Genomic DNA, 25,907 nt, shown 5'->3' with positions numbered 1-25,907 from the left:
CCTGCCTACCCTCTATCCAAAGCAGAGACAGTGAATATGGTACATTGAGATGCTGAGATCCTCTGAAATCTTCTGTGATGGTTTACATGAAGACCAAACCTGAAAAAAATCTCAAAAAGGAAAAGAAAATAATATCAAAATTATTCAAAAATCGATAGAATGAAATATATATTGCTGATGGCTCAGTCAGTACATAATCTGCCTGCAATGCAGGAGAGACCTGGTTTGATTCCTGGGTGGGGGAGTTCTCCTGGAGATAGGAGTGCTTACCCACTGTAGTATTCTTGCCTGGAGAAATATGGACAGAGGAGTCTTGTGGGCTACACTCTGTGGGGTTGCAAAGAGTCGGACACAGTTGAGCGACTAACACTTTCATAAGGATGCAATGACTCAGAATTATTTTAAATGCTTCTTTGAGGAGAAAAGAAAGAGTGGATGAAGCAAGTGGAATAACAATTTGATAATTGTTGAAGCTAAGTGATGGGAATTTGGAGATTTACTATTCTGTTATCTTTATTTTTGTGGATATTTAAAAAATTCATAACAAAAAATTTTTAAGTGATAAAATCTTAATAGGAACATGGTATGCATGAGGTAGAAAAACAGGATCATGGATGGTAGCAATTTGATGGGCCCAGGATAATTTCACGAGAAAAGCTTTACATCATTTGAAAAAAAGCGTATCATTGGAAAATTTACATAACTGAGAAAAAATTAATGAGACACAACTCTGCAATCTTTCACGTTCTGATTTTTTTTAGCAGATGAATTACTGATTTAGGAGAAATTAAACTGGGGAAATACTCTGTATTGGGGGAAGGATTTCTAGGAGCGGGTTTAAATTTCACAAAGGAAGCCCCATTAGTAAAAGTGAGTTTAGTGGCTCAGGTGGAAGAAAAGAAATTGGATATAAATTATGAGGAACAGACTACAGAAAAGAATATGCATTTTCATTGTTCTTTTTTTATCCCTAGCTGTTTAAAAACTTGTCAGAGACAAAAGAGAGCATTGCTCATGGATTCACCTATATGCCCAGAAAAGCAGAGGGTCCCCTTCTCACCATGGTCTTTGGTTTGGGATGGAGTCTTAGAGCTACACTCTCCATGAATGTGGAGGCTCAGGAAAGCACAGGGAAGCCCCCCTCCCTCCACAACTTGAGATGGAGAGCCAACTAGCTTCAGCTCTTGGGAGGAATCAATTTTGTTGGCTGTGTTAGCCCTCGATAATGTCCCGTAGGGTTTCCTAGCCTTTGTGGAACACTTCCAAACCGCTCCCATTTTCTGATAGTTCTGCTTAGCGATGGAACTGGATGAGTAGTTGGACCAGAGAGTTTTTAAGTGTCCTTCAAATTCTGAGGTTTTTTTTTTTTTTGATTATCAAAACAAAGAGAAATGAAGACATCCTCAGCAGTAACTGAGGTATTTGTATGTAAGATAGGTATGTCTGCAAATGTGCCTCTGCATGTTCCCTGTAAAGAGAAGATGTATCCATATTGTGAGCCGTAGGCTGGCTGCCCACCAAGTAGCAGACTGGATGTAATCTGGTCCTTCTATTTCTTAAAGCTTTTAATACCAGGGAGCCTGGTCTCTCTCAAGAACTCCTCATTAAAGTATAAAACACTCTCCTGTAGTTTCGACGCTAGGAAGGCGCTCTCCTTCCGAAAAGTCTCTCGCTGTCTTATGGAAATGTCTCCCCTAGGAGGTCAGTGAGCCCAGAGCTGCAGCTGTGTTTTAATAAGGGCTGGATAATTTTATGACCAATAACATTTGTCGTTACACATGCTACAAGAAGGTTAATCAAATCTCAGCCTTCAGGGCATAATCTGGGCTCTCGCGGGAATTTACCCGCAGAATTCTGTGTTTGCCTAGGGAAGCTTCCTTCCCTCCTCACACATTAGTTGTTGACTGTGGCTTCTCTAGTCTGGATTTGCACCGCCATTGTCTCTTACTATCACTGGAATTTTGCAGTGTTTGGAGGGCGCCAACCTTGTTTGGGGGCATCAACCTGATGGTACGGCTTGAGGAGGCTGGATTTTAGAGCTTCTGGGCTTTCAGGCCGATACTTTATTTTTTTTTTAACTTGAAACTTCAGTGAGACTGGAGTATTCAATCTATCTGTTTCATTTGCCTTAGGGAGCCAAAGTTTAAGGCAACTTTCAGACCTGAGATACCAAATATTTTTCCAGCATTTCTCGGTTGCTTAGGAAACTCATAAACTGGTTCAAACATCTCACTTGGGGAAATATTGAAGTGACATTTAACTCAGAAACAAACTGCTTTTGGTCTGCTAAAGAAAACAGCATCACTGCCTGGAAGGGCAGCAAATCAAAATAAAGAGGGCAAGAGAGAAAGAGGAGACGGCTCTTGAAAGCTGAAGTTCGGGTGGCGGGAACACAAAATTTGAGATTGTGCGTGTTTTTTCCTTCAGTTTGGATTCTGTGGCTGGATCAACTGGTGGTATTTCACATCCTGCTATAACAAAGAAGTGAAGTCCCCTTTGTCATTTGAGGGGTCAAGAGACCTCAAGAAGTCTTTTCTTCAGGATTCAGTGATATTTAATGGCACAAAGGAGGGGATATAGATAATCAGAAATAAGATCTAGCTGTCCATGGCTTCCAGAGTCTCTGTTAGGCCCTGTTGAGCTGGCCTCTGTTTTGATTTGCTGTAGACTATCTGCACAAGGCCACCCTTGCAGGTTCTGTGTGGTGGAGGCCATGTTGCTTCAGAGTCTCCACCATGGTAGAGTTCTCCCTACTTATTCCCTGCCTTGTCATGCTGGTTTCTCCAAATCCAGCACAAGGCAGGCGCAAAGGCCCTGATTCAGTTTGAGTACTGAAAAGGGTGTGTGTGCATGAGCACGTGTGCATGTGTATTGAGGGGGGCACCAAATATGACTCTGTTTCCATATGGTCACCTAAGTAGGAGGTGACATGAGCCTACTCTAGGTTCCCAGGGCTCCTGGGTTAAGAATAGAACCAGGTAGGTGTGGAATGGAGTGGGTGGAGTCCCAGGAGAGGAGGCAGAGTTCAGGGAATAACTCTTTACTCCTTAGCACTTTCTTGGACATTGGCTATAACTGGAGGTGTCTAGAGATAAGTAAAATGCATGCATAATATTAACTGAACAGAAACAGAAAACAAAAATGAGATTCTGTTAGATACCAGATTATACACCTAATCTCTAGGCATTTTGCAGAACCAGAGACTGAACAATCAAAGTGCACCTAATCTGAGTATTCAGATTAATCGACCAGTCTCTGTACCTTCCAAAACTATAAGCTGGAATACGTGAGATGGAAATGAAGGGAACTGGGAAAGGAAGGCATCCTGCCTCATCCCGCCCCTCCTGGGCGGAGAAGGCGCTAGAAGCCATGTTCTCCAGCTGCTTCAAGCATAATCCTGTAGTGTCCCCCGTGGGCTTCGGCTCAGGTTGTGTCAGCTTATGTGTACAAACAGATTTTAAAAATTGTCCCTTGCTAAGGGAGCTGACATCTGCCACTCTCGGAAATTAGAAATGACAGATGCCCTGAAGGGTAAAAGGCAGTGGCTGATTTTCTGTAAAAAAATAGAATCTACTCAGACTCCACTTTTCACCAAACAGACAGCATTGTCTAATCCACGCATTTAGTGGTGATTTCAGATAACAAAGGAAAACGGGCAAACTCGTTGTGTGTGTTAACACTGCTGTTTTCTCCTGCAAAACAAAAGCAGAACCATCCTCACTCTCCTAAGGTTTAATGCAGCGCCCCCTGCATCGGACCCAACAGGTGATGGATATTTGTGATGAGATATGTGGTATTGCAGAATCCTCATGTTTGGTCACCCTGGGAGGCCCCTTGTGTTTGCAGTAGCCACGTCCCCTCTCCGCCACGGAGAGAAAGAACACAAGCCTCGGTACGCTTGAAAGTGAGTGGAGTTAAACTGAAGATAGAAGTTCTTGTCTATTTTAGCCAGGCTGTTTGGGAAGGGGAGCTGGAATTGGAACTAGGAAACAGTGAGAACCGAGGCATATTTAGGGCTTGGCTTCTCTCCACCTCCTCTCTCTCGGTATCTCTGAGTTTCTCTGGCTGTTGGCTTCATGTTTTTCTATCAACCAGACTTCGTTGCTTCCCCACAATTCTTAGTCTTCATTACTTCCGTATGCACAACTCCATCGTGGCCTCTCCAGCTCCTCTCAATATTGTGATTTTTTAGTTCAGCTCCCATTCTTACCTGTTATAATCTCTCTTTGTGTTCTAGTTTTTGTTCCTGAGAGAAAAAATCTGATGGAATCACTCCATCATTTTGCAACAGGGCATTTCACGGGTTGCTGGGCACCTTGTTTAATGGCTGCCCTTGGGTCACATGCTCCACTCAGCTAAGGCTGGTCACATGGTACAAAACAGAGTACACACTCTCTTAGAAAGAATGTGATGGGTTGACACCTTGATTGATATCTCAAGTTTACTGCCCAGCATTTACTGAGTGTTGACCTGTGTCAAGCACTTTGCTAGACATCACGGGTGATCAAAAGCCTTTTCCCCCTATTTATGTAGTAAGGAGGGAAGGAAAAAAAAAATGGCTCCATCTAGAAGCAGATAAGAAATAGCAGGGAGCACATGAGGAAGATGTTAAAAGTAGATTTAATCATGTATAACCAAATTTGTGGTTCTGATCCAAAATCCAGAGTGTACTTTCTTCCTCTTTAGTCTTGCTCTTTGGGTGTGAAAAGATGGGCAGATCCTTAAAGATGACTAAAAACCCCTATTGAAAGCCTCCTTCCAGGGCTCAACTAAATCCCATCTCTTCCCCACCACCTTAGCCCAAAAAGGTACCTCTCTCCCATGACCTTGGCAAGCATGTATGTATGTATTTAAGCAAGAATCTGTCACATTTTTCCTCCCTTTAATATATATATATAGGTCTCATCTTCTTAACCAAGCAGAAAACTCCTTGAGTGAAGGGGCCAGATCTTATGTGTCTCTTTCCCGTAATTCCCATAGCCAATGAGATAAAGAAAGTGAATTCAGAATGCTGGAATAAGTTCATCTAAGAGGAGCCTTGATTAATGATTTGAATATACTACGTGTGAAAATGCAGTCCAGTCCCAGAATTTAGTTAGTAACATATGCAGGTATTTTGATGATATGAAACAGCAGAGCTCTTGACTGAGGAAGGATGTGGTGTAGACAGTGGTTGGTCATCCAGGAGTGAGCTGTGGTGCTGAAGGTGTGCGTTTGCTCTGGGGGTTCGAAGGGGAGAACTATAGAGATACTCTGAAAGTAGCCCAGAGCATCTCCCTTGCCTCTGCCTTTCTGGCTCTAGTGTGGGTGTATGTGGAGAGGGGCAATGTTTAAACTCAGCTGGCTGGTTCTCTTATGACCTTGTTCATTTTAAGAACCTGGGATTTTATCCAAAAATGTAATATGTTTCTTTCCCTTTGGTTTACATATACTGCTCAGAAGACTCTGTTAAGAATTTCAAATATATCAGTAATAATTCATCACACACTGTGTTAATAGATTAGAGTTAAATGGCAAGAGTCACTTCCAATGATTGACTTTCTTCTGTTTTCTGTATATTTCAACTCATTTTAAAAAAAAAGAAGAAAGAAAGCAACCACAAGAGCAAAACAAAGAAGAATAAGGCAGGACAAAGTGCTGAACAGTGGAAAGTGTGGCGAAGTTGCCTGTGGAGTCCTTATAAAACACAGTCTTTTAAATATGTATTTTATTGTTTCTAGCAACTCGACAAACTAAAACCATATTGAAAACGAACAACTGACTGAAGTAAGCCGAAGCATGCCTCAGGCAACTCAGGGCTTCCTGCCAGTTTGGGGTTAACTTCTGTCACTCCTAACATTTGCGAGAGATTCTGAGTAACATGGAATCGAAGTCACAAATTCTACACACAGATTAAGTGAGGAAAGGAACAAACACACTCAGCGTTATTAAGCCTACTGCTCCTTTATAACCTCCGATGTTGCACCAACAAAAGGTTTAGGAGGGGAGAGGGATGTCCTTGAATGGGGAGGAGCTGCTAGCAGATAGTGGGGACTGTATTGGGCATGACCTTGGGTACCTTCTGCTGTTTTCCTTTTATCCCTTAACCTGTCAGTGTCTTGCCAAGAACCCCGTATTATGATTCTTTCATGCCTTCAGTTGGATCACCCAGTTACACCTCAGTATCTTCCATTTGTGAAACAGGGACACATTACCATTCTCAGCAGGCTGAAAAAGTGCAATGGAAACCTTAATGCATTGACCCCTATAAAAACTGACTTCATTTATTACAGAAATCTTTACACTCTCACACCTTTTCCCTATGTATATAAAAGGCTAATAGGAAAGAAGGGAAGACCTCTGATTTAAAGGGAGAATGGATTTTTATATCAATCCCCTTCATTAGGAACCATTTATTTGAAAAGAGTTATCTTAAGAAATCATACTTCAGTTGGTAGTGGGGCGCGATCAGGAAAGGAAGAGAGGTAAAGAAGGAATCAGAACCATCCAGCACTTTGCCCCTTTTACATCCCCAGTAAACAGGGAGTCCTGAATCTTGAGCCATATCAGATTTCCATTTTTAGAAACACTTAGGAAGTGTAAATGAAGCCATTGACTGGCTAAAGGCGGTGGCATCTCATGACAGGATGGTCAGCTGAAGACTTCAGGATAAAACTGAGGACAAAAATAGCCATTGCATCACTAGCCCCTACCAAGGTAAATCTGAGAGATTTTGCTGACATTTTTCCATATAAATTTCAAGCATTCCAAGAGTGAAAGCAGCTCTGGATCCAGGCAGAGGTTCCCCAGGGGGCACTGTGTGTGTAGAAGGGAAGCCCATCTTCAGGTCTGAAACCACAGGATGAAGAGGAATGAGGCTCTGAGTCCTTGCCTTGCAAAGCTGCCTTTTGTTGCAATGAGTGTGAAGCACATGCCTTAACTTTTAGTTACTTTGGCTTTTTTGGCTAGTGTCGCATCTTATAAGTCACAGTCTAGCTTCTCCTGTCCGTATTTTTACTGCACAGAAGGTTTCCCAATTTGCAAGCGTTTGCAGCACGGCTGGGCCCGGAGATAAAACAGAATGTGTATGTAGTACAGCATGCATTCAACTGATGCACAAGATTCTTTCCACCATATGTGCAAAGTAGTGTGCTTTTCACTCGAGGTGCCACTGCCAGAATTGCCAGGAGCACATGAATAAGTGGAGGAGAGACACCCCGTCCGCCGTGCGATGGATGGGGTGCCAGGCCTCACCCTGTGCTTGGAAGAAGACCCTTGCTTTCAACACCCACCTGTAGTTTTACCCTTCCTTTTTAGCTCCTCTGTCCCGCTGTGTTCCACTCACCTTGACACGGCTCCCCTAACCTCATCCTCTTCCCTCAGCCTGGGTGTGGGGTGCCTGCCATTGTTAAGGTTGGTGTGGGGTCCCGGATGCCCTTCCAGTAGGAGAGGAGAGGTGTAATTAGCATTTGTCCTGATGAGGATAATAAGACCGTGGTTAAAAACTCATCAGTTATGGAGAGGAATGGCATGAGAGGAAAACCAGCTGATGTTTTATTTTTTTTTTCTTCCCTGTAAATGTTTATTGTTCTTCATCTCAGGCAAGCATAGCTTATTGAGCCTTTTTACAGGAAAGTAACATTAGTCTGGTCTTTACAGGTAAATCTTTCAGTGGAACACTTTTCATGATAAGAAAAAAAAAAAGATGAGAGATATAAAAGAACTGTACTTTTCACTCAACTCTTTGTATCTCCTTGTCTCCTTTAGCTGAAATAAGCCAATTCAGAGAGTTTTTGGTTCATTGTATTTTACTTTCATATTTGCTGCCTAAAATTTGAGTTATCACCTCCCTTGGTTTTTCTGAAAACTTATTTGTTTGAAAGCATATAGTATTTCTGGCCAGAAGATGTCAGTGGACTCATGACTCAAACTCTCTTCTTAACATGACCTCCATGTTAGTTTTACATGGAGGTCATAACCACTGTCTCATTCAACCAAATGTAGGTAACAAGTACTAGCACATCTTCACAGCTGGGGAACCAGGCCACAGGGCAGTAACTGCCTTTCACCTGTCCTTCAAATTCTTCAGCCACTGGCCTGGGAGGTAGGGCTCCTCCACCCACAGGCCTTGCAGCCGGAGCAGTTGGTGTATTATATTTGATGAAGCATAATAACAGTGTTATTATAATCAATCTGTTGCAACTAAATCATTATCTCAACTTTCTACATTGATTTCGTGTGAGTTATTTTCCTCCTTTTTTCCCCAGCAGGTTAACAGATAACCTTTGGGCCAATCGAAAGTGTGATCTTTGGGTTTACATTATTTGTGAGTGCTGACGGGTTTGCTGTTCTCGACCATGCCCACAACATGGAACAATACACGGCTTCTGTCTTGGCTCTCTGTGTTGCTACCCCACCTTTCCTGAACTGGAGATCTATTGGAAACTCTTTGCCTGGGAGGATACAGTGGGAATGGCAGGGCCCTTGGGTTTTAGCATTGTCCTGTGCCACTGTGGTGGCTGGGGGAAGGTGATGCACACCACAGGGGAAAGGACAGGCTGATGGTAGATTTCGCCCTGTCCATGTGGAAATTTGGGTGAGCAGACAGCCCTTGTGCTAACGTGTGCTCTATGAGAAGTGAAGCTGATGTGTTCTGGAAAGGCCAAGGACAGAAAATGACAGGGATGTTGAGAGATCCCCACTGACCATCCCTGGTGGCCCTGTTGGAAGCTTTAATCCTAAGGGCAGCGACCAGCAGAGAAATGTCCTGCATTTTAGCAGATTCCTTGTGGAGCAGGAGAATCTTCTTTCCCAGGCTTGCAGAGCATCCTTCCTTGGCTGGGGAAGAGCACAGAGACTCTCCTTCAAGCCCGTGTTTCAGATGCTTTGCAGTGGTGGCGACAGTCACACAAGGGCTCGACCCACATTCATTGGGTAATTGGTTATTTTAACACAAACTGTGACTAAGGAACATGATTACACACCTGTCAGCCATGTGACGGGGAAGAGAGCTGTCTGTGAGCAGGGGGACTGGCTGCATTTCTTCCCGGGTCTCCGTGGAGCCTTCTCCATCAAAGATGTCATTTTTCATTTTTACCTTGAAACAAGACAAGCATTAGAGCTACTGCCTTGTCTGTATCATTTATAGGAATTGAGGCCACAGATGCTAATCTAAACTAATTCAATTTCATTCTGATTATATCTTTGTAGCTCTCACATCCTAGAGCACAGGAGGGCAGGATGTAATATGAAGAAACAAATGAGCATAAACATTATATGGTGCCTGTACAGCAGCTTCCTGTGACAGGGCAGGGGTGGAAAGAAATGAAAGTGTTTTGTACAAGGACAACATTTGAATTTATGATGAAATAGATCAGAAAAAGAAAGCCGTTTCAGATTGTACAGGTGACTAAGTGCGGGAGGGGATTCCCACTTGTGGTGAGGGGATTGCCAGGTGATTCAGGGTCCTGTCTGGGGGTTTCAAAGGAGGAGTGATGTCTCAGAAAGATGGGGATAAACACATTAAGAAACAAACAAACAAACCTCAAAGGCAACAATTTTGAACTTAATTCTAAAACAAATAAGGACCTAATAAATGTTGCAACATTTAGTTAAAAAAAAAAAAAGCCCTAGCCTTTTGAATAAGAAAATAGTATCCATTCATTTGCACATTGACTGAGAATGCTGAATCAAATATTAGACTGTTCAGAAGTTCTCCCTCTCCTTTATTTGTCTGCTCCTGTCCATCTTTGGTGAGGCCATTCGGCTTGGGAGATGTGCTTGTACCAACAAGCATATGTCCAGCCTCTGCAGAGAATTGAAGCAGCTGATACATGTGTTTTCTATCACTGAGTTAGAAACAAAGTTGATACAGGATGAAGTTAGTAGCTGGGAAATAAGGAATCAAGGGAGATGGTGTGAACGGTAAAGAAGGGGGACTAACAGTAAAACCTAGGTTGTTATTTGGAGGAAGTGTGGTGAAGGCAGTGGAATTCAACATGCAACAGTCCCCCCAACATGCAACCCTAGGCCGCTTATGTGGGTGGGATCTGCCCAGTGAGGGTGGAAAGTTTCTTGATGGAGATGTTACTCATGAAACATAAGAGGAGATAAAGAGAGAAAACAAAACGATGCCTTATTTGCAGGGGGCACTATGGTAGTCAGAAAGCAGAAGAGAGAAGAGGTCATTAAGTGCCTGTTGTGTCTAGGCTGCATAGAGGGATAGGACCCTGATTAGAGAGTGTATTTATGCATTTCTAAAAGCCCTCAGACCTTCACCAGTATCTTCACCTTTGCCTTTGGCTGCTGAGCATGCCCTTTAACTGCGTGCAACTTAATTTTAATCAAGACTTTAACGATAAGAAAAGATATTGAGTCCCTATGACCTTCCAGTCAGCTGAGTTTTTCCCTCCAGAAAAGCAATGGGTTTGTAAAATTTAAATAACTGTCATTTATTGAGTTCTTACCCTGAGCCAGACATTGTATGGGACATGTAATGGATTTTCTCATTCAATCCTTGCAACGAATTCTTGAGCTGGATATTAACATCCCCTGTTTTTACGGTGGCCCCAGAAATGGAACTCAGCTCATTATAGGCATCAAATGCCTCTCCTCACCCCTTTTCTGTATTAACATCTTCAGCCAGATGGCACATGGGGTGCTCAGCCTTTAAGAATTTGCTCTTTTTCCCCTTGGTTTTCACTTCCTCATAATTCTTATGTAATTATGAGAATATTTTCTAGTCCTTACTTTTGTGGTTTATTTACAATTATTTAAAAATCTAAATTTTAAATAGGATATAAATGTATGATATTTGACACTTTGAAAGGTGTATGATTAGACCTTGTCAGGGAATCGTTTGTTCTATTGTTATCATTGAAGTTAAAAAATTAACGTGTGTTGAATGTTGAATGGGCTGGATCCCATTCATTTTGTATCCTTCGTTGTAGATGCTCAATAAATAATGAATGAATGAATGAATGAGACCTAAGGAAAAAATTGTTTAAATGCCCCTGTCACTGCTACCCATTTTCTGCGGGTTCACAAAGCCACGTATTAGTGGTTTGGTAGAAATTTGGTAGAAATTAGACGACGGAGGATGAGATGGCTGGATGGCATCACTGACTCGATGGACGTGAGTCTGAGTGAACTCCGAGAGTTGGTGATGGACAGGGAGGCCTGGCGTGCTGCGATTTATGGGGTCGCAAAGAGTCGGACACGACTGAGCGACTGATCTGATCTGATATCAAACCATAACAATTTTCTGTTTGACACTTAGGGCAAGAACCACAGGGTGAGTTTTATGAGTTTAGAATCCTTTGTCCTTGAAATTTGTCCTTTGAAAACTATAGTGTAACCTATAGTTTATGAAGTTGGGCTAAACATTTTATAATTCAGAGGCAAAGGTCTGTCATCTCCTAAGGCAAAGAAATTGATGAAATTTCTTTATCACACTAGAATACTTGATTGCATGCTTGTTATTATTAACAAGGAGAGGCTAGGGAAATTCCCTGGTGCTCCAGTGGTTAGGACTTGGTGCCTTCATTGCTATAGGCTGGGGTTTGATCCCTGGTCACGGAACTAAGATCCTGCAAGCTGTGTGACTCAACAGGAAAAAAAAAAAAAGGAAAGCTAATACTAGTGATAGATATATCAAGTGAAGACTGGAAGAAGCACAAACTGGAATCAAGATTGCTGGGAGAAATATCAATAACCTCAGATATGCAGATGACATCACCCTTATGGCAGAAAATGAAGAGGAACTCAAAAGCCTCTTGATGAAAGTGAAAGTGGAGAGTGAAAAAGTTGGCTTAAAGCTCAATATTCAGAAAACGAAGATCATGGCATCCGGTCCCACCACTTCATGGGAATAGATGGGGAAACAGTGGAAACAGTGTCAGACTTTATTTTTCTGGGCTCCAAAATCACTACAGATGGTGACTGCAGCCATGAAATTAAAAGACGCTTACTCCTTGGAAGGAAAGTTATGACCAACCTGGATAGTATATTCAAAAGCAGAGACATTACTTTGCCAACAAAGGTTCGTCTAGTCAAGGCTATGGTTTTTCCTGTGGTCATGTATGGATGTGAGAGTTGGACTGTGAAGAAGGCTGAGAGCCAAAGACTTGATGCTTTTGAACTGTGGTGTTGGAGAAGACTCTTGAGAGTCCCTTGGACTGCAAGGAGATCCAACCAGTCCATTCTGAAGGAGATCAGCCCTGGGATTTCTTTGGAAGGAATGATGCTGAAGCTGAAACTCCAGTACTTTGGCCACCTCATGTGAAGAGTTGACTCATTGGAAAAGACTCTGATGCTGGGAGGGATTGGGGGCAGGAGGAGAAGGGGACGACGGAGGATGAGATGGCTGGATGGCATCACTGACTCGATGGACGTGAGTCTGAGTGAACTCCGGGAGTTGGTGATGGACAGGGAGGCCTGGCGTGCTGCGATTTATGGGGTCGCAAAGAGTCGGACATGACTGAGCGACTGATCTGATCTGATATCAAACCATAACGATTTTCTGTTTGACACTTAGGGCAAGAACCACAGGGTGAGTTTTATGAGTTTAGAATCCTTTGTCCTTGAAAACATGTCTCAATCCATCTTGAAATCCAAGAGGAGATTTGGGCTCCCATTCTCAGTTAGAATTCCATAGTCTTAAATTCATAGGATGTGTAAATGAAACCAAAGTATAGGAGAGATTTGAAAACAAGCCGGCCCCCCAATGAGAAGTCTGTCAAGTTCAAAGGATGTGCCCTTCCCCATCTCCAAGCAGTTTCTCTGGCTGCTGCACAAGACCCCCCCGGCACACTCCCACTTCCTTGTCCGCTCCCCAGCCCCCCTCCCCACTCATTCTTCCCCATCCCTGCCCCACGCCTCGGGGGCAGATGCTTGGAAAGACCGCTGCCTCGGGTGGGCTCAGGGTTTGGGTCTGCTCAGCCTTTGGCTGTGTTTTTGTTGCTTGTGTTGCCTGTGGTCTAATAGACCACAGTCTCCTGTCGGTGGTGGGGAGGGGGACAGCTTCCACGAACACCTCCATTTGAGTTGCGTTGGGTGTCAGTGCTTCACCATGAAATAAGGAGACCAGAGGGCAAGGTTTCTCCCTCTCCCACCAGCACCCCAGGGATGTTGAGCTGTCACTCCTCTGCCTCCTGGCGGTGTCTTCAGTTTCTCTTGCTCGTCATCAGCCAGGCTTCCGCTGCTGGCTGTGCTGATGTGGAAGAGCCCCTTGTGGTGTGGGGGCAGGAGCCTGCGCTTAGCGTCGAGATGCCTGAGTTCAGAGCCCAGCTCTGACTTTATCAGCTCTTTAGCTTTGGACAAGTCACTTACCTTCTCTACACTTCAGATTCCTTGCTGGCAAAATGGAGATGGTAATGATAATATAGACCTCATAAGGATTTGCTGGGGGGCTTTGATGAGATGAAGTCTGCAAAATTCTTAGTGTGGTGTCTTGCACAGAACAAACTTGAGTCTTGTGTTACTGTCAGAGGGACTTCTATATTGGGTTTTCTTCCTTTGTGGTGACAGCTCCATGAAGCAGTCATTGAGTGGGAAGTTTCTGGAAGTGTTAATGTTCTCTCAGTCCAATCTGTGGTCTTGGAACCTCCATTATCTCTGGGAGATACCTACCATATCTAGATCTACCACATCTCATATCTAGAATCACACTGAGCAATTGAGATACCAGGGTGCAGAGGAACTGGAAGAGCTTGGGAATTTTGGTACCAGAATGGTTGGGTTAGGGGTGGGGCGGATAGAGCAAAACAGGAGTGGCAGGTGGGGACTGCTCACTGTGCAGAGCACCTGTTCATCTCTTGTTCTAAAAAGGGAGAGGATGTGGAAACCCAGGTCATTTTTTGTCTTTTATCACATGGACCTTGATTCCAAAATCTACTTCATGGGATAATAATAATGATAGTGGAGCAAGTGTTCACTGAAATTGTCATCCAAAAATGAGTCTCAACCTGATACTCAGCTGTTGGCCTCAATGAGCCTTTCCCTCAACACCAAATTCTGCTAGAATGATTATCTCCCATTTAAACATGACACAACCCCACCTTTTATTACCTCCATTTATCATCTACAGAATGACTAGGATTTAAAACTAAGACTCCAGAGAGTATTGTTTGAGTAGAGGTCATTATTCATGAAGCCTCTGAGCCACCATCTTTGCATTTGGGTCCTCAGAGAGGCTGATTGGCCCTAGGGTTGGAAGCAAGGTAATCTAGACTTTGTTGCTCCCAGCCTGATAATGCCTATATTGATGTGACAGGTCAAGTGGCACACGAATTCTAATTGAAGCTGTCAGGAGGGTCCATCCTGTTCACAATCGCATTCCAACTTCACGCTCTGAAAGACCCAGGGGGCAGAGCCAATGGATTGGTCACCCTGCCTTTCTCCTTTGCCTGCCTCCAGCACATAAATCACAGCACCACTCCACGTTGGTCAGAACATTTGTGTGGACAGTGCACAGTGACACCAGAGTTATCCTCCTAGTCCTCATCTTTCTTCATGTTCAGGCCAGTTTTATAAACATTGTATAATTTCAAGATCTGTTTCTTGCTAAAGAAATCTTACCTTTAAGGCAAATTGTACTTGACATAACATATTGGATGCTGACCATAAAGCTGTCCCAGGCCAGAGCAGTGACCAGAGTAAGTCTCCTGTGTCTGTCCTGAGTGGAGGACCAGAGTGGTGGGTCCACAGCTAAGTCCATGAGAGAAAGCAAACTCCAGGCAGGCCAAGGGCATGGGTCAGAGGGTCCATGGCAAAGCCAGAGCCAAGGGTGAGGGTGGAGAGCTGAGAGTGGTATGGAAGTGGACTCAAAGTTGAAGCTGGTAGGGAACCAGTGACAAAGTGCAGAGTGATTGCGAGATCAGCCTTGGGGCCTCTGTCATGCTGCTTAGTGGACACCCAGGGGACAGGGTTGACTGCAGCTTAGCATACGAACCATCCAGAGAAGATGTAGGTGACCCTGCTGTATCTGGACATTGATTATGGCATTTCTTTGGCTGCTGGTGGGAGAAAAGAAAGTTAAATTGGTCTGAGCACTGAACTTTTATCACAGATAACAATTGTGACATCATGGTCATTGAAAAATACTGCTGCTAATTCAGAGCTTATAGTCCTTGACCTCAGAATTAGGGAATAATTCAGAGAGACCATTTGTTTCCATTCATGACACATAGCTCTCCATGACCACTATCACTGGGGTATGCCCTTTGAGATATTTCTTCCAGAAGTAGTGAGAGACATGCCCTGATCCAGCCACATCCTCTCACATGTTTTCTGGTATCTATCACCCTTTGGAAGACCTGTGTGCATATGTCACGAAGAAGGGTGTGTTCTGGGATGGAGACACAGAGCAAGCTAATTGTCCCAGGACCATGACCCGCACCTCTTACATCATCGTCCCACCATATTATGCCCACCGACTGAGCTAAGCAGCCATCAACCTGATCAGAGTGCATTGCTGATGCTCTGTCTCGGTTGTCCCTAGTAGTGGGCGGGGTTGTGGTAATGAGCAGAGGCCCATATACTGGGCCTTTGGCTCCCCACCCCTCACCCTTCAAGAATCACCACAGTCCAGGCCCTATTTCTCCTCTAGGCAAGTCCAGGGACTCAGTGTCATGAATTTGTATAGGGGGTTCCACTGCTTTGATGAACTGACTCATGTTAACTAAAGTCACAACCTGCACTTATGTACCAGAGAGCTGGGAGTAAATGAGATAAGACACACAAACATCTTTTATAATTTGTATGGCATTTTCTATGGGATTAATAAAAAATCATATGATGATATTGATAATGCTTTTAGAAATTCACAAAGGAAATTACTAAAGGGTCTGAATAGTTGAGTGAACTCTGCAGGGGGCATCCTTCTGGAATTGATGGACTTAGCTGTCCTGATCAACCATCTGAAGGTTATTTAGTAAGAATTTGGTTAAAGAGGTTGGTTTGTTTTAAGGGTTAATTTTATAGCTTTTGAAGTGCCATCTGCCACAGGTTGTGCAAGAGAATTACTGTCTCCTGCTTGCTCTTGGATTTCTTTTCCTAGTGTCTTTGCAGACCATCCTTCCCTCTTCGGTTGTATCTGCCATTAAATACCCTCATTTTCTAATTTCCTTGGTGTATTCAATCTTGGACTGCTAAACCAAAGACTTAAAAAAAATTCCCTTAATAATAAATAATACATGTTTTAAAATTAATGGCATTAGTATTTTCAAGTTATTCCGTATTGATTCATTTTTGTCACTAGCAGAGAGGTGGTGGAGCATCAGAGTTTCGAGTGGTCACCCTGAAGGCACATTGCCTAGGTTTGAATCTTGATTCTACCACTTGTTAGCTGTGTGACTTTGTGTAAACTGTGTAATCTGTCTGTGCTCTAATTTCTTCATATAAAAATGGAGGCTAATACTAATACTGATACAAAACTCCTAAGGTTTTGTATGGTGTATGTGTGAGTGTGTATGTAAGAGCAGTTAATATGTATCAAGCACTTAGAATGCTGTCTGGTGAGTACGTTAGCGCTGCAGGAATGTGAGCTGTTCCTATTAATCCCTGATATTATCCAGAGCAGTATCTTCGTCTGTTTCTAGTGTGTTTCTTATTCCCCTTGGAGACCAGGTTGTTTTGGGGGGAGACTTCCTATGGATAGTAAATTTCCCCCGTAACATCTGGATCCTTTCCTAGCCTTACAGGTGGGGTCCTGAGGTCTCCTTCCAGTCCTTGCCTGGTTCACATTTTCTCTAATTTCTCAGGTCCATCATGAGAGCTATATATAAAGACCAGGGTCCAGACCCTTTGCCTAGTGATTTCAAAGAACAGGAATAAAAGAACCACCCGAAATGCTCAATTATTTGAGCATTTTATAGGGGTCAATTGGTAGCAAAATGGTGTTATCTGTGTTTCCCTGCCTTTTGTTTCCCCTCTAGGGTCCCAGGGTAATAGATGCAAATAAGCAGTGAAAAGTCAAAAGGCAAGCGATGGGCAGAGGCTGGAGGTGGGGGAGGGGAGCAGTCATTGAGTCTGGATCAAGGGTCCTGGGATAATCAGAAGCTGCCTAGATGTAACGGTGGTATCGCTTTAGCTGAGAATTGAAAAGAAGAAGCCACATGCCCCAATTGCTGGGTCTTACCTGTGGTCACTTTGAAAAAGCTGTTCTTACCAAACAAAGACGCTCAGGTGACCTGACAAAGAGCAGTGCGAGATAAATCCTGAAGGGCCACCTGTTCGATAAAGGGAAAATAGATTTTAAAAATGAAAAGCAGAAACAGGGATTTCAGAACCACTCAGCAACTGCTCTGATAATTCCAGACACAGCTGAAAAGCATGCTGGATGGAGGATGATATATTTTCGTCCACGTGGTAGCTGTATTTCAGGCTGATGTGGAATCTGTTGCCGTAACTGTCATGCAATCCATTAGGCCCCTGAGTGAGGGCAGCCATTAATCAGGCAGGAGATCAGCCCCACAGCCTCACACGCTTGCGGCTCTGAGTGGCTCTGACCTGACATCGTTTAAGGCGATGCTCATGGAGGCCATAAACATGATTCGATTCCCATTATCTTCGTGTTGCATGTTTGTTACCGTTATTCTTTGAAGACTCCAAGTTGGATATTAAAAATTTATGATATATATAAAGATTTGTATGGAGTGAAAAAATAGCTGCAGCAAATAAGTCCATCTCATTCATCAGAGATGTGTGAGCTGTCAGAGGAGCCTGAAGAGGGATGGAGAGAGCCCCCTGCTTGCCAGCTGAGGAGGATGGAGACTTAGAAGGAACTTTGCTGCGGAAGACAGCTTCTCCCTTGGCCCACACGCTAAGTGGGAATTTAAATACATTTTGTTAAAAGAACAAAGTAAAACAGGTGTCATTGCAGGATCCCATAGTCAGTCTTCAGTGACAAGCTAATGAAAGGGAAGGCAAGGGATACAGATGCAAAGATTAGGAGCAGTGATGAGTTGAGCGAGCGCCTGGTTCCACACACCCATGTTTCTGGGTGCCTGGGATGTCGCAGAGCAGGGAGCCTGAGGCCAGATAGGAGTCCCCAGTCTAGGAGAAATTTCTCTGCCCAGGCTGCATGCATACACAATCCTGTCCATGCCCCATCCGCCATCTGATATTCAGTGACTTGAATATGTACTTACATCGATGTAGGCAGTTCAGAGTGAAGAAAGCGCACTTCCGGGCCTTGCCTTAAGGAAGGGGAAGGATTAATGAATCCATTCAACATATATGTGGAAAAGGAAATGGCAACCCACTCCAGTATTCTTGCCTGGAGAATCCCATGAACAGAGGAGCCTAGTGGGCTACAGTCTATGGGGTTGCAAAGAGTAGGACATGATTGAGCAACTATCACTTGCTCACTCGACATATATGTATAGGCTTGTTCTACAAGGTACTCGCTGAGCATGGGGCCTTGGTACATAATGCATAGCCTCTGCCCATTCTGGTTGGAAAGATAAGACAGGAGTCCTGAGCCGGGTGAGTTACACCAAGGTGTCCTGGATGGACTTGGCGCAGTGTAACTAGGTGAGATAGAAAAACAGAGCAAGGCACCAGGTTGGTTAATCCAGGAACAGAATTTTGGGGATGAGAGTTTTGTAGGCAAAGACCAGAGGCTAGACTGATTTTTCTTAGGCGAAAGTCCATCTGGGTGGGCGGTAGAGGAAAGAAACATGTGGGGAAAAGGGATTATTGGCTAAAGTCCAAATTGAGTACTGATCTGTAAGCTAAGACCCTGAAGTCTAACCACATGGGAGGGATGTGTGTTGGGCAGAAGTGCATGGAATAGTGAGAGGTCAAAGTGTGAGGCAGATGTGATCAAAGAGCTCCAGCAGAGGCTGAGACGCAACATGGCAAGTACTTCTGGGTTCGGGGGCAGAACACTTCCTCTGGGGACTGCAGTGCAAGGCAGAATGTCCAGTTGTTAGGGTTAAAGCATAGGAACGCATTCATTCATTCTCCATTTATGTGGCCTTTATAATACGACAGGAACTAGATGAGGCTCTTACAGCTTGCAGCTGAATAGACCGCAGTTTCTGCAGTCTATTCACAGGACCACACAGATTCGTGGGGAAGGCAAACACATAGATGGTCATAGTACAGTGCAATGGATGGAGTGGATATGGAGACACAGAGAGGTTAGACCAGGAGGAAGAGGTCTCAGATCGGTTCCTAAAGGAGCTGCAATCTGAATGAAGGCTTACAAGATGCTTGCGGATTTTCCAGGAGAAGTGGGGAGGAGAGATGGAGTCTGGTTTTGCCCTGGTAAAATGAGGTAAGGGTCAGGAATCTAGGTGAAGGGAATGGACTTTCAGTCATGAGGACTTGTGTGGTGACTCCAGAGGCCTCCCTGTGCTGTTCCAGCCCAGGGCCGGCACTGGCTGCACTTCACTGAGAGGTGAAGACACTGGGCTGATGCTTACATCAAGTTCACAGGATGTTCAGAGTGCACTGGAAGGCCGTGTGGCAGCTGCCGTCATTCCTTGCTGAGCTTCCTCAGGACAGCATGTGTAGACACTTAGCAAAGGAAGGACGGACCAGAAATGACGTAGCAGAAAATGAATTCCAAGGGTTTTTGAAAGTTGTCGGCCCGTGATAAATTCCATTTCTCTTGCTAAACTGATAGAGTTAATTTATTTTGAATTTTGAAAACATATTCTATGGCTTCTGGTTCCAAAAATTAGTTATAAAAATATAATTTCTTTTTGCTCTACAACTCTTCATCTCTAAACTTATTCCCACAACTTTGAGATGCACTATTTTTGATGTTCCCAAGTCTAGTCACCACACCACATGTGTGAGCTGACATGTGCTACATCTGCTGAAAAGTTGCAAAGCAAAGTCTGGAAGCTCTGCAGCACTCTCCCAAGCTCTGATTCTAGGCAGAACCTTTTCTTGTTTTCAAAAGAAATTCTGAAATCACAATGACACGAAAGTGTAAAACCCCATTCATCACAGGGAGGTATTAACTCTGAAGCCTAGTTTTCTTTCCACTTAAATGGCAACAGTATTAACCTTTTCATAGAGTCAGAGACATCTCACTTTTCTGGGCAGGTAGTGGAGTTGTTTTTAGAATGTTCCACGTTTTCTAAAGGAGTCCTCCACAGGAGAAAAAATGCTAACCTTGCTTGGATCTGCACATGATACCAAGACTCTAGACCAAAGGAAGAAGTGGATTCTTTGAAAGAGAACTTAAGTTTGCTATATGTAAGAATCAATATTTAAAAAGTAAATTAGTGATGATTCACAGGGAAAGAGAGGTGACTAAAGAGTACTTTAAGCCAGAGATGTTTGAGATAGAGAGGCAATTAGTTTAAGTTTCTCACATCCGTGCATGCTAAGTTCCTTAAGTCCCGACTTTTTGCAACCCTGTGGACCATAGCCCACCAACTTTTCTGTCCATGGACTTCTCTAGGCAAGAATACTCGAGTGGGTTGCCATTTCCTTCTCCAGGGGATCTTCGCAACCCAGGGATCAAAACCATGTCTCTTATGTCTCCTGTGTCTGCAGGCGGGTTCTTTACCACTAGCATCACCTGAGAAACCCTTCTCACATAATCTATTATTTATTCAAATATTAGGCATGGCATGAAAATAGATGCATGACTGGCAGCAAGATGGGAAAATCCCTTTGCAGTTTAGTTGAACTTGTTAATTTCTATTTAATGGCAAGAAGTGAAGGTTTCTGAGAGTAATAGATCAAAAATGCATCCTTGGTCTTACAATCACATTTGTAGTAAAACATGATAAACAGCTTCCCGTTTGCTTTTCCCCATAGTTGGCATAAAGATCTAGCATATTAGTCAGAATAAAGCTGTTGAGAATGAGACACACGGAGAGACTTAGTTCATCATGATGTGTCGACATTACTTCTGTGTGAACTGGTCACTTTAAAATGAACTCAGACACCAACATTGGTCTTGTGGCCCCAGTAGTTGCTAAGAGCCCATGGCAGTGGTCTGCCTTGAGACGGACAAATAGAGGGGGCACTGTCTGTAGAGAATTCAAGAACAATAATAAAACCAGCTGAAAGTCGATCTGCCTTGTGTTATTACCATTAGCAGTGATTTCGAGAAACTCCAGTGTTTGCACAGCCTCCCTGCAGGGGTCAGGGGCTCCCTCTGTCCACTCACCTTGCTATGCCATTGTCTGCCACCCAAAATGGGGCTGATACAGAAGAAGGCACTGGCTTCGATACATAAGAGCTTATAAAACATGCTGAAGTGAATCTGCATATAGGGTAAGGAAGTTCTAGTGGGTTTTATCTAATGTTGCCATAGTTGATATGGAATGACAATGAAGCTTGTTCCTACAGAGCACTTACCAGGCTCTAGTCAGTGACTGGGGCCAAAGATCCAATGGTGAGAAGCCCTTAGGAAACTCGCAGTCTAGTGGGGAAGACAGAAGTCACAGCAGCCAGTGTAAGGGTGCATCTGTGTCAGGCCTAAGAGAGGCAGATGGGAGCTATTTGATTTGGTTAGTGAGGTTCAGGAAGGTCTTTTTGAGGATGAGGTATAGTAGGTCTTCAAGACTGTCATACTAGAAACTAAAAATAAATGGATTTTTTTTTTTTTTTTTTTTGCTTACAAGCAACTAGCCATGTGGGGCTTCCCTGGTAGCTCAGTTGGTAAAGAATCTGCCTGCACTGCAGGAGACCCAGGTTTGATTCCTGGGTGGAGATGATCCCCTGGAGAAGGAAATGGCAACCCACTCCAGTATTCTTACCTGGAACATCCCCATGGACAGAGGAGCCTGGCAGGCTAAATCCATGGAGTAGCATAGAGTCAGACACAATTTAGCAACAAACCCACCACAACTAGCCATGTAATCTCTTCAGTCTTCAGAGTAAGCCCCACTGCTGGGTCCCCATCCTGGATCTTCCTAGTGTTGCATAGCTGTTCACTCCAGAGGGCCTGGGGCCTGGCTGTAGACCATCCAAATTCACTCAGGGTCTCCTCTCAATTCTCCCCTCCAGGCAAACTTCTTATATCAGTGCTTCTTGGGCTGCCTGTGCATTACTGTTACCTGACAGCTTAAAACAACAACAAAAACCACCCATGTCAAGGCCCAATTAAATTAGAATCTTGGAAACATGGCGGGATTGTGGGGGTCAGGCACCAATATGTTAAAAACCACTGCAGACGATTCTACTGTGTAGCCAGAGCAGAGAACTACTGCCTTAGATGGATTCAGTTAATTTCACTTAGGCTGAAAAGTAATTTAAACTTTTACATTAAAAAAAACTTGCGAACTCAAAGGGGATTACTTCCCTGTGAGGTGTGTGAGTGCTTGTGTGCACACATGAGGGTGATGGTGCTGGGTCTTCCAGTATGTTGCGTGCTTTCCGTCTCCGGTGTGTGGTGGAAACACAGTGAATGGCCGGGGGATGGAATTTCTTAGACTCAAGAATCAGGTTGATTGTCAGAGGCAGACTGTTCCAAGCTCCATGGAGTGTGACGCAGAGGCAAATGCATGGCTTAGTAAAGAAGCAAATTTCTGCCTTTCTCTCTCCTTCCTAATCATTCCAACCCTCCTTTTCCTTTCTTTTCCCCTGATGTTTTATTTAACCTCATAATTTATGAGGCTTTATATAAAATCTGTGGCCCCTTTGACGAAGCACATTCAAATCTTAATGGGTTTTTTTTTTTTTGTCCTTTAAAAACAGAAAAAGCATTGTGAGCACCTTACATGTAAGTGGAATGAATGTATTTTTGCCACTAATGTTGAAAATATCCCCAGGCATCTGGTGTGTATGAATGTGTATACATAGTACATGCATAATAAACATATTCCACCTTATGAATATTTATACACAAAATACATATATATTGAATATAGACATATATATGTAAATAGTAGCCCTTGCAAACTATATGCAATGTATGTTTCCAAGCATTTGCATCATAGTGCATCAGGAATATAATAAACCTACCACCAAGTTTAGCATATTTTGAGGTGGCATTTTTCTACAGAGCTGTGCTTAGGTCTAGTTACTATCCATGTATGGGTTTTTTTTCACCACTGAAATGTTTAAGCACTGACTGAAAGTAAGTGCTGGGTGTAGCAGGCTAAGAAAGATGAAATAGATGTGGTTTCTGCCTTCAGGAAACCTGTAGCTCTACAGAGTGCCTTAAAATTCACTTAAGAAGAATCTGACGTGTTTGCTACCCATTGGCATCTTATTGCTTTTTATACTGCTGCCTTTTATGTATACACTCTGCTTAAATGGGCCCCATTTAAGGCTCTATTGGCTTACTCTCTGATGGAGCTGCAAAGTAGGACTGATGCTGGGAGAAGAAATATCATTGGTTCCAGTGCCTTGATAGCCATGGGCATGAGCACGCTTACACTTTTTTCTTTGTTACACATAGTCCAATCCTGCAACTACATTTTCATTTTACTCTGATTTGGTGGTGGGTTGGGAGGGAAGGTACAGGTAAAGGGTACAAAATCCCAGAGATGTTTGTAAATCTCAAAAATACTTATTGTAATCCCAGTATTCCTACCATGACAGTCCACTTGCAAATTCCATCAGTTCCTTCCCTGCAATAAATAGCAGAAGCCTTTATTAAAGACAAGCTGCCCCTTCTAACATGTATAGAATAGGGATCCCTTTCTAAAATGACAATCCCTAGTCTAGCTGAGAGCTCTGAGTGGTGCTTGTCAGGGGCAGCTTTCACGCCATTAACAGAGAAACACTACTCGGCGCTGCCACCGCTCTGTGCCGACGTATGCTCATTGTTTTCTCCCCCTCAATCCATACATCACAACAGGTAGTTCTCAGCTGTTCCCCCGGTGCCAGACATACATTTTATCTAAAGAGACAGCAGACAGAACTACCTGCTGCTTCCTGTGCGGCTCTCCCTGTGTTTCTCTCCTTTTTCCTACTTCACTTGGGCTTTTTAAAATCAGCTGGCAGGGAGCCAGGAGCTCATCATTTTAATGCAGTGCAAAATGGAATATGCATAATTATATGCAAGCCATATGTGAGGGAGACAGCTCAGCTGTGAATTTCAGAAGGGCCAGGAAAGAGAGAGCAGTTAGGGCTGCGATAAGAGGAGAGCAGAGCGGAGTGCAAGTGTCACCCAAATGGATGGTTTAATGAGTGCGCTGCGGACACGCCTCCTTTCACCTACCCGTTTTCTTCTCTCCAACTCCAAACCAGAAACTGATGGAGATTAGAAAGGGAAGACTGTATGCAAGGGGTATTGCTAATGGGTTCTGTTAATGTCTCCATTTAAACTTCAGCTTTCTTAATTAACAGTGTAGATGAAAATAACCAGTAACTTTTAATGCAGCTTCTTAATTAAATCTTTTTTATTTTTACTGCATTTGATTTAAGAATCATTGTTCTTACTAGATCATTGCTCCTTTCAGATCTTTATTTAAAAATTGAGGGGAATCAGTATATCTCTAATAGTATGACAATGCAAAATATAACTATGCAAATTGCTTTTCTTATGGCCTTGCTATTACAATTTTTTTAAAGTGCATTATCTACAGATTGCTTAAGCATGCCAAAAAGTTTAAACACGTATGTATGTCATATAATCCTAAATGTGCAAAAAAAAGTCACTGGAAGTCTGAAGTGGTGGTAATTTTCAGCAAAATTATTTGATTTTGTTTTGTTTCATGTCATTTAAAATATTACACCACAATGAATTTGCATGTTCAAACTGAACTATGTGAAGAAAAATAAATCCCAAATTTTGATATCTAAAAGGCGTACTGCGTATTTAAACAAATTTCTTAATGATGTTGTGATTTCTGGATTCCCGTTTGTTTAATGATCTGAGCTGTTATGCTTTTAGCTTTTTTTTCTTCCATTATTTGTAAGTCCCTAAATAGGCCATTATATTTCCCTTCAGGCTAGAGATGAAGATGGACATGCTGAAAATTTTCCCCAGCAGCACTATGCTAAGGAAACTCCAAGGCTTGCCTTCAAGAATAACTGCGAACTACTTGTAAGAATAACATACTTACAACAAGTCTAGAATGTTACTTTAGCACAGTGAAAACAGTTTTTGAAAGGGTTTGTTCATTATTACATAATTTTTGAAGTATTATAGTTTTTCTGTATAGAGTTCTTACTGCTAATTCTGATATCACTGAATATGAAGTATAAGATCTCAAATTGTTTGCACATCTTTTATATCTGATTATAGAGCTTGGATGGCCCTGTCTTTATTAGTTTGTTCTGTATAGTAGTTGATTAGCAGCCATTTGGAGAATGGCTAGTAAAGTTAAAAATATAGAGAAAGACAGTTGATATATGTAAGCTTGGAGAGAGAAAAAAAAAAAAAACACAACAATTCCTCCCCCTTCCCTCCTCCTACTTCCTAATTGTACACTATTTTAGGCGACAACATGGTAATATTTTGTTCTGCTAGGAAAGATAGCAGAGTTGACACGCAGTACTCCCTTTAGAATTCAAGTATTCCTGCACTCTCTTGCCAAACTCAATCAGGCGCTTTCGTCTCTCCTATGTAGAAGTCAAAGCAGCGACAGGATGCGGGGATGTTTCCAAGTCGTGAGAGAGAGGATCTCAGCTGTGACAGGGACTCTGTTCCAACGCAGGGTTAATTTGCTGTTCATTTTAGCATTTACAGTGAGACAAGATGAAAAGAGAGCAGGAATGCCTATTATATTTCTATTAAATGAATCTGTTGGGACCTAATGTTCTTGATTAGCTTTTGAAAACGAGTGCTCCGCAATGCATTTTCTGTTTACCTAAAGTAAACAGAGAATGAATTGTCATTTATTTAGAGGTTCAAACACTGCTTTTGAAAATGAAGCTTTATGAGGAATCTAGCTATGTTGTCCCTAAATGTTCTTTTCTTTTCAATTGCATTAAAGCAAAACATTTGCTCCAACTAAATGAAAACACTGAAAGAGAATGAGGATGCTCACTTGTAAGATTCT

General features: G+C 43.0%; 1 protein-coding gene across 2 annotated transcripts in view; it reads left to right on the top strand.

Moving 5' to 3' along the window:
• SOBP (sine oculis binding protein homolog) overlaps nt 1–25,907 on the top strand; it is a 165,927-nt gene that overhangs the window by 71,915 nt on the left and 68,105 nt on the right. The window contains exon 5 of one of the 2 annotated variants that reach the window (XM_027551283.1): nt 24,854–24,949. The exons of the other annotated variant lie outside the window; for it this stretch is intronic. Within the exon in view, the coding sequence (XP_027407084.1) occupies nt 24,854–24,949 (96 nt within the window). The remainder of the gene's footprint in view (nt 1–24,853; nt 24,950–25,907) is intronic. 2 annotated transcript variants of the gene reach the window in all.

This window comes from Bos indicus x Bos taurus, chromosome 9, assembly GCF_003369695.1.
Source record: "Bos indicus x Bos taurus breed Angus x Brahman F1 hybrid chromosome 9, Bos_hybrid_MaternalHap_v2.0, whole genome shotgun sequence".
NCBI classification, from domain to species: Eukaryota; Metazoa; Chordata; class Mammalia; order Artiodactyla; family Bovidae; genus Bos; species Bos indicus x Bos taurus.
This window is presented reverse-complemented; position numbering and strand designations above follow the sequence as displayed.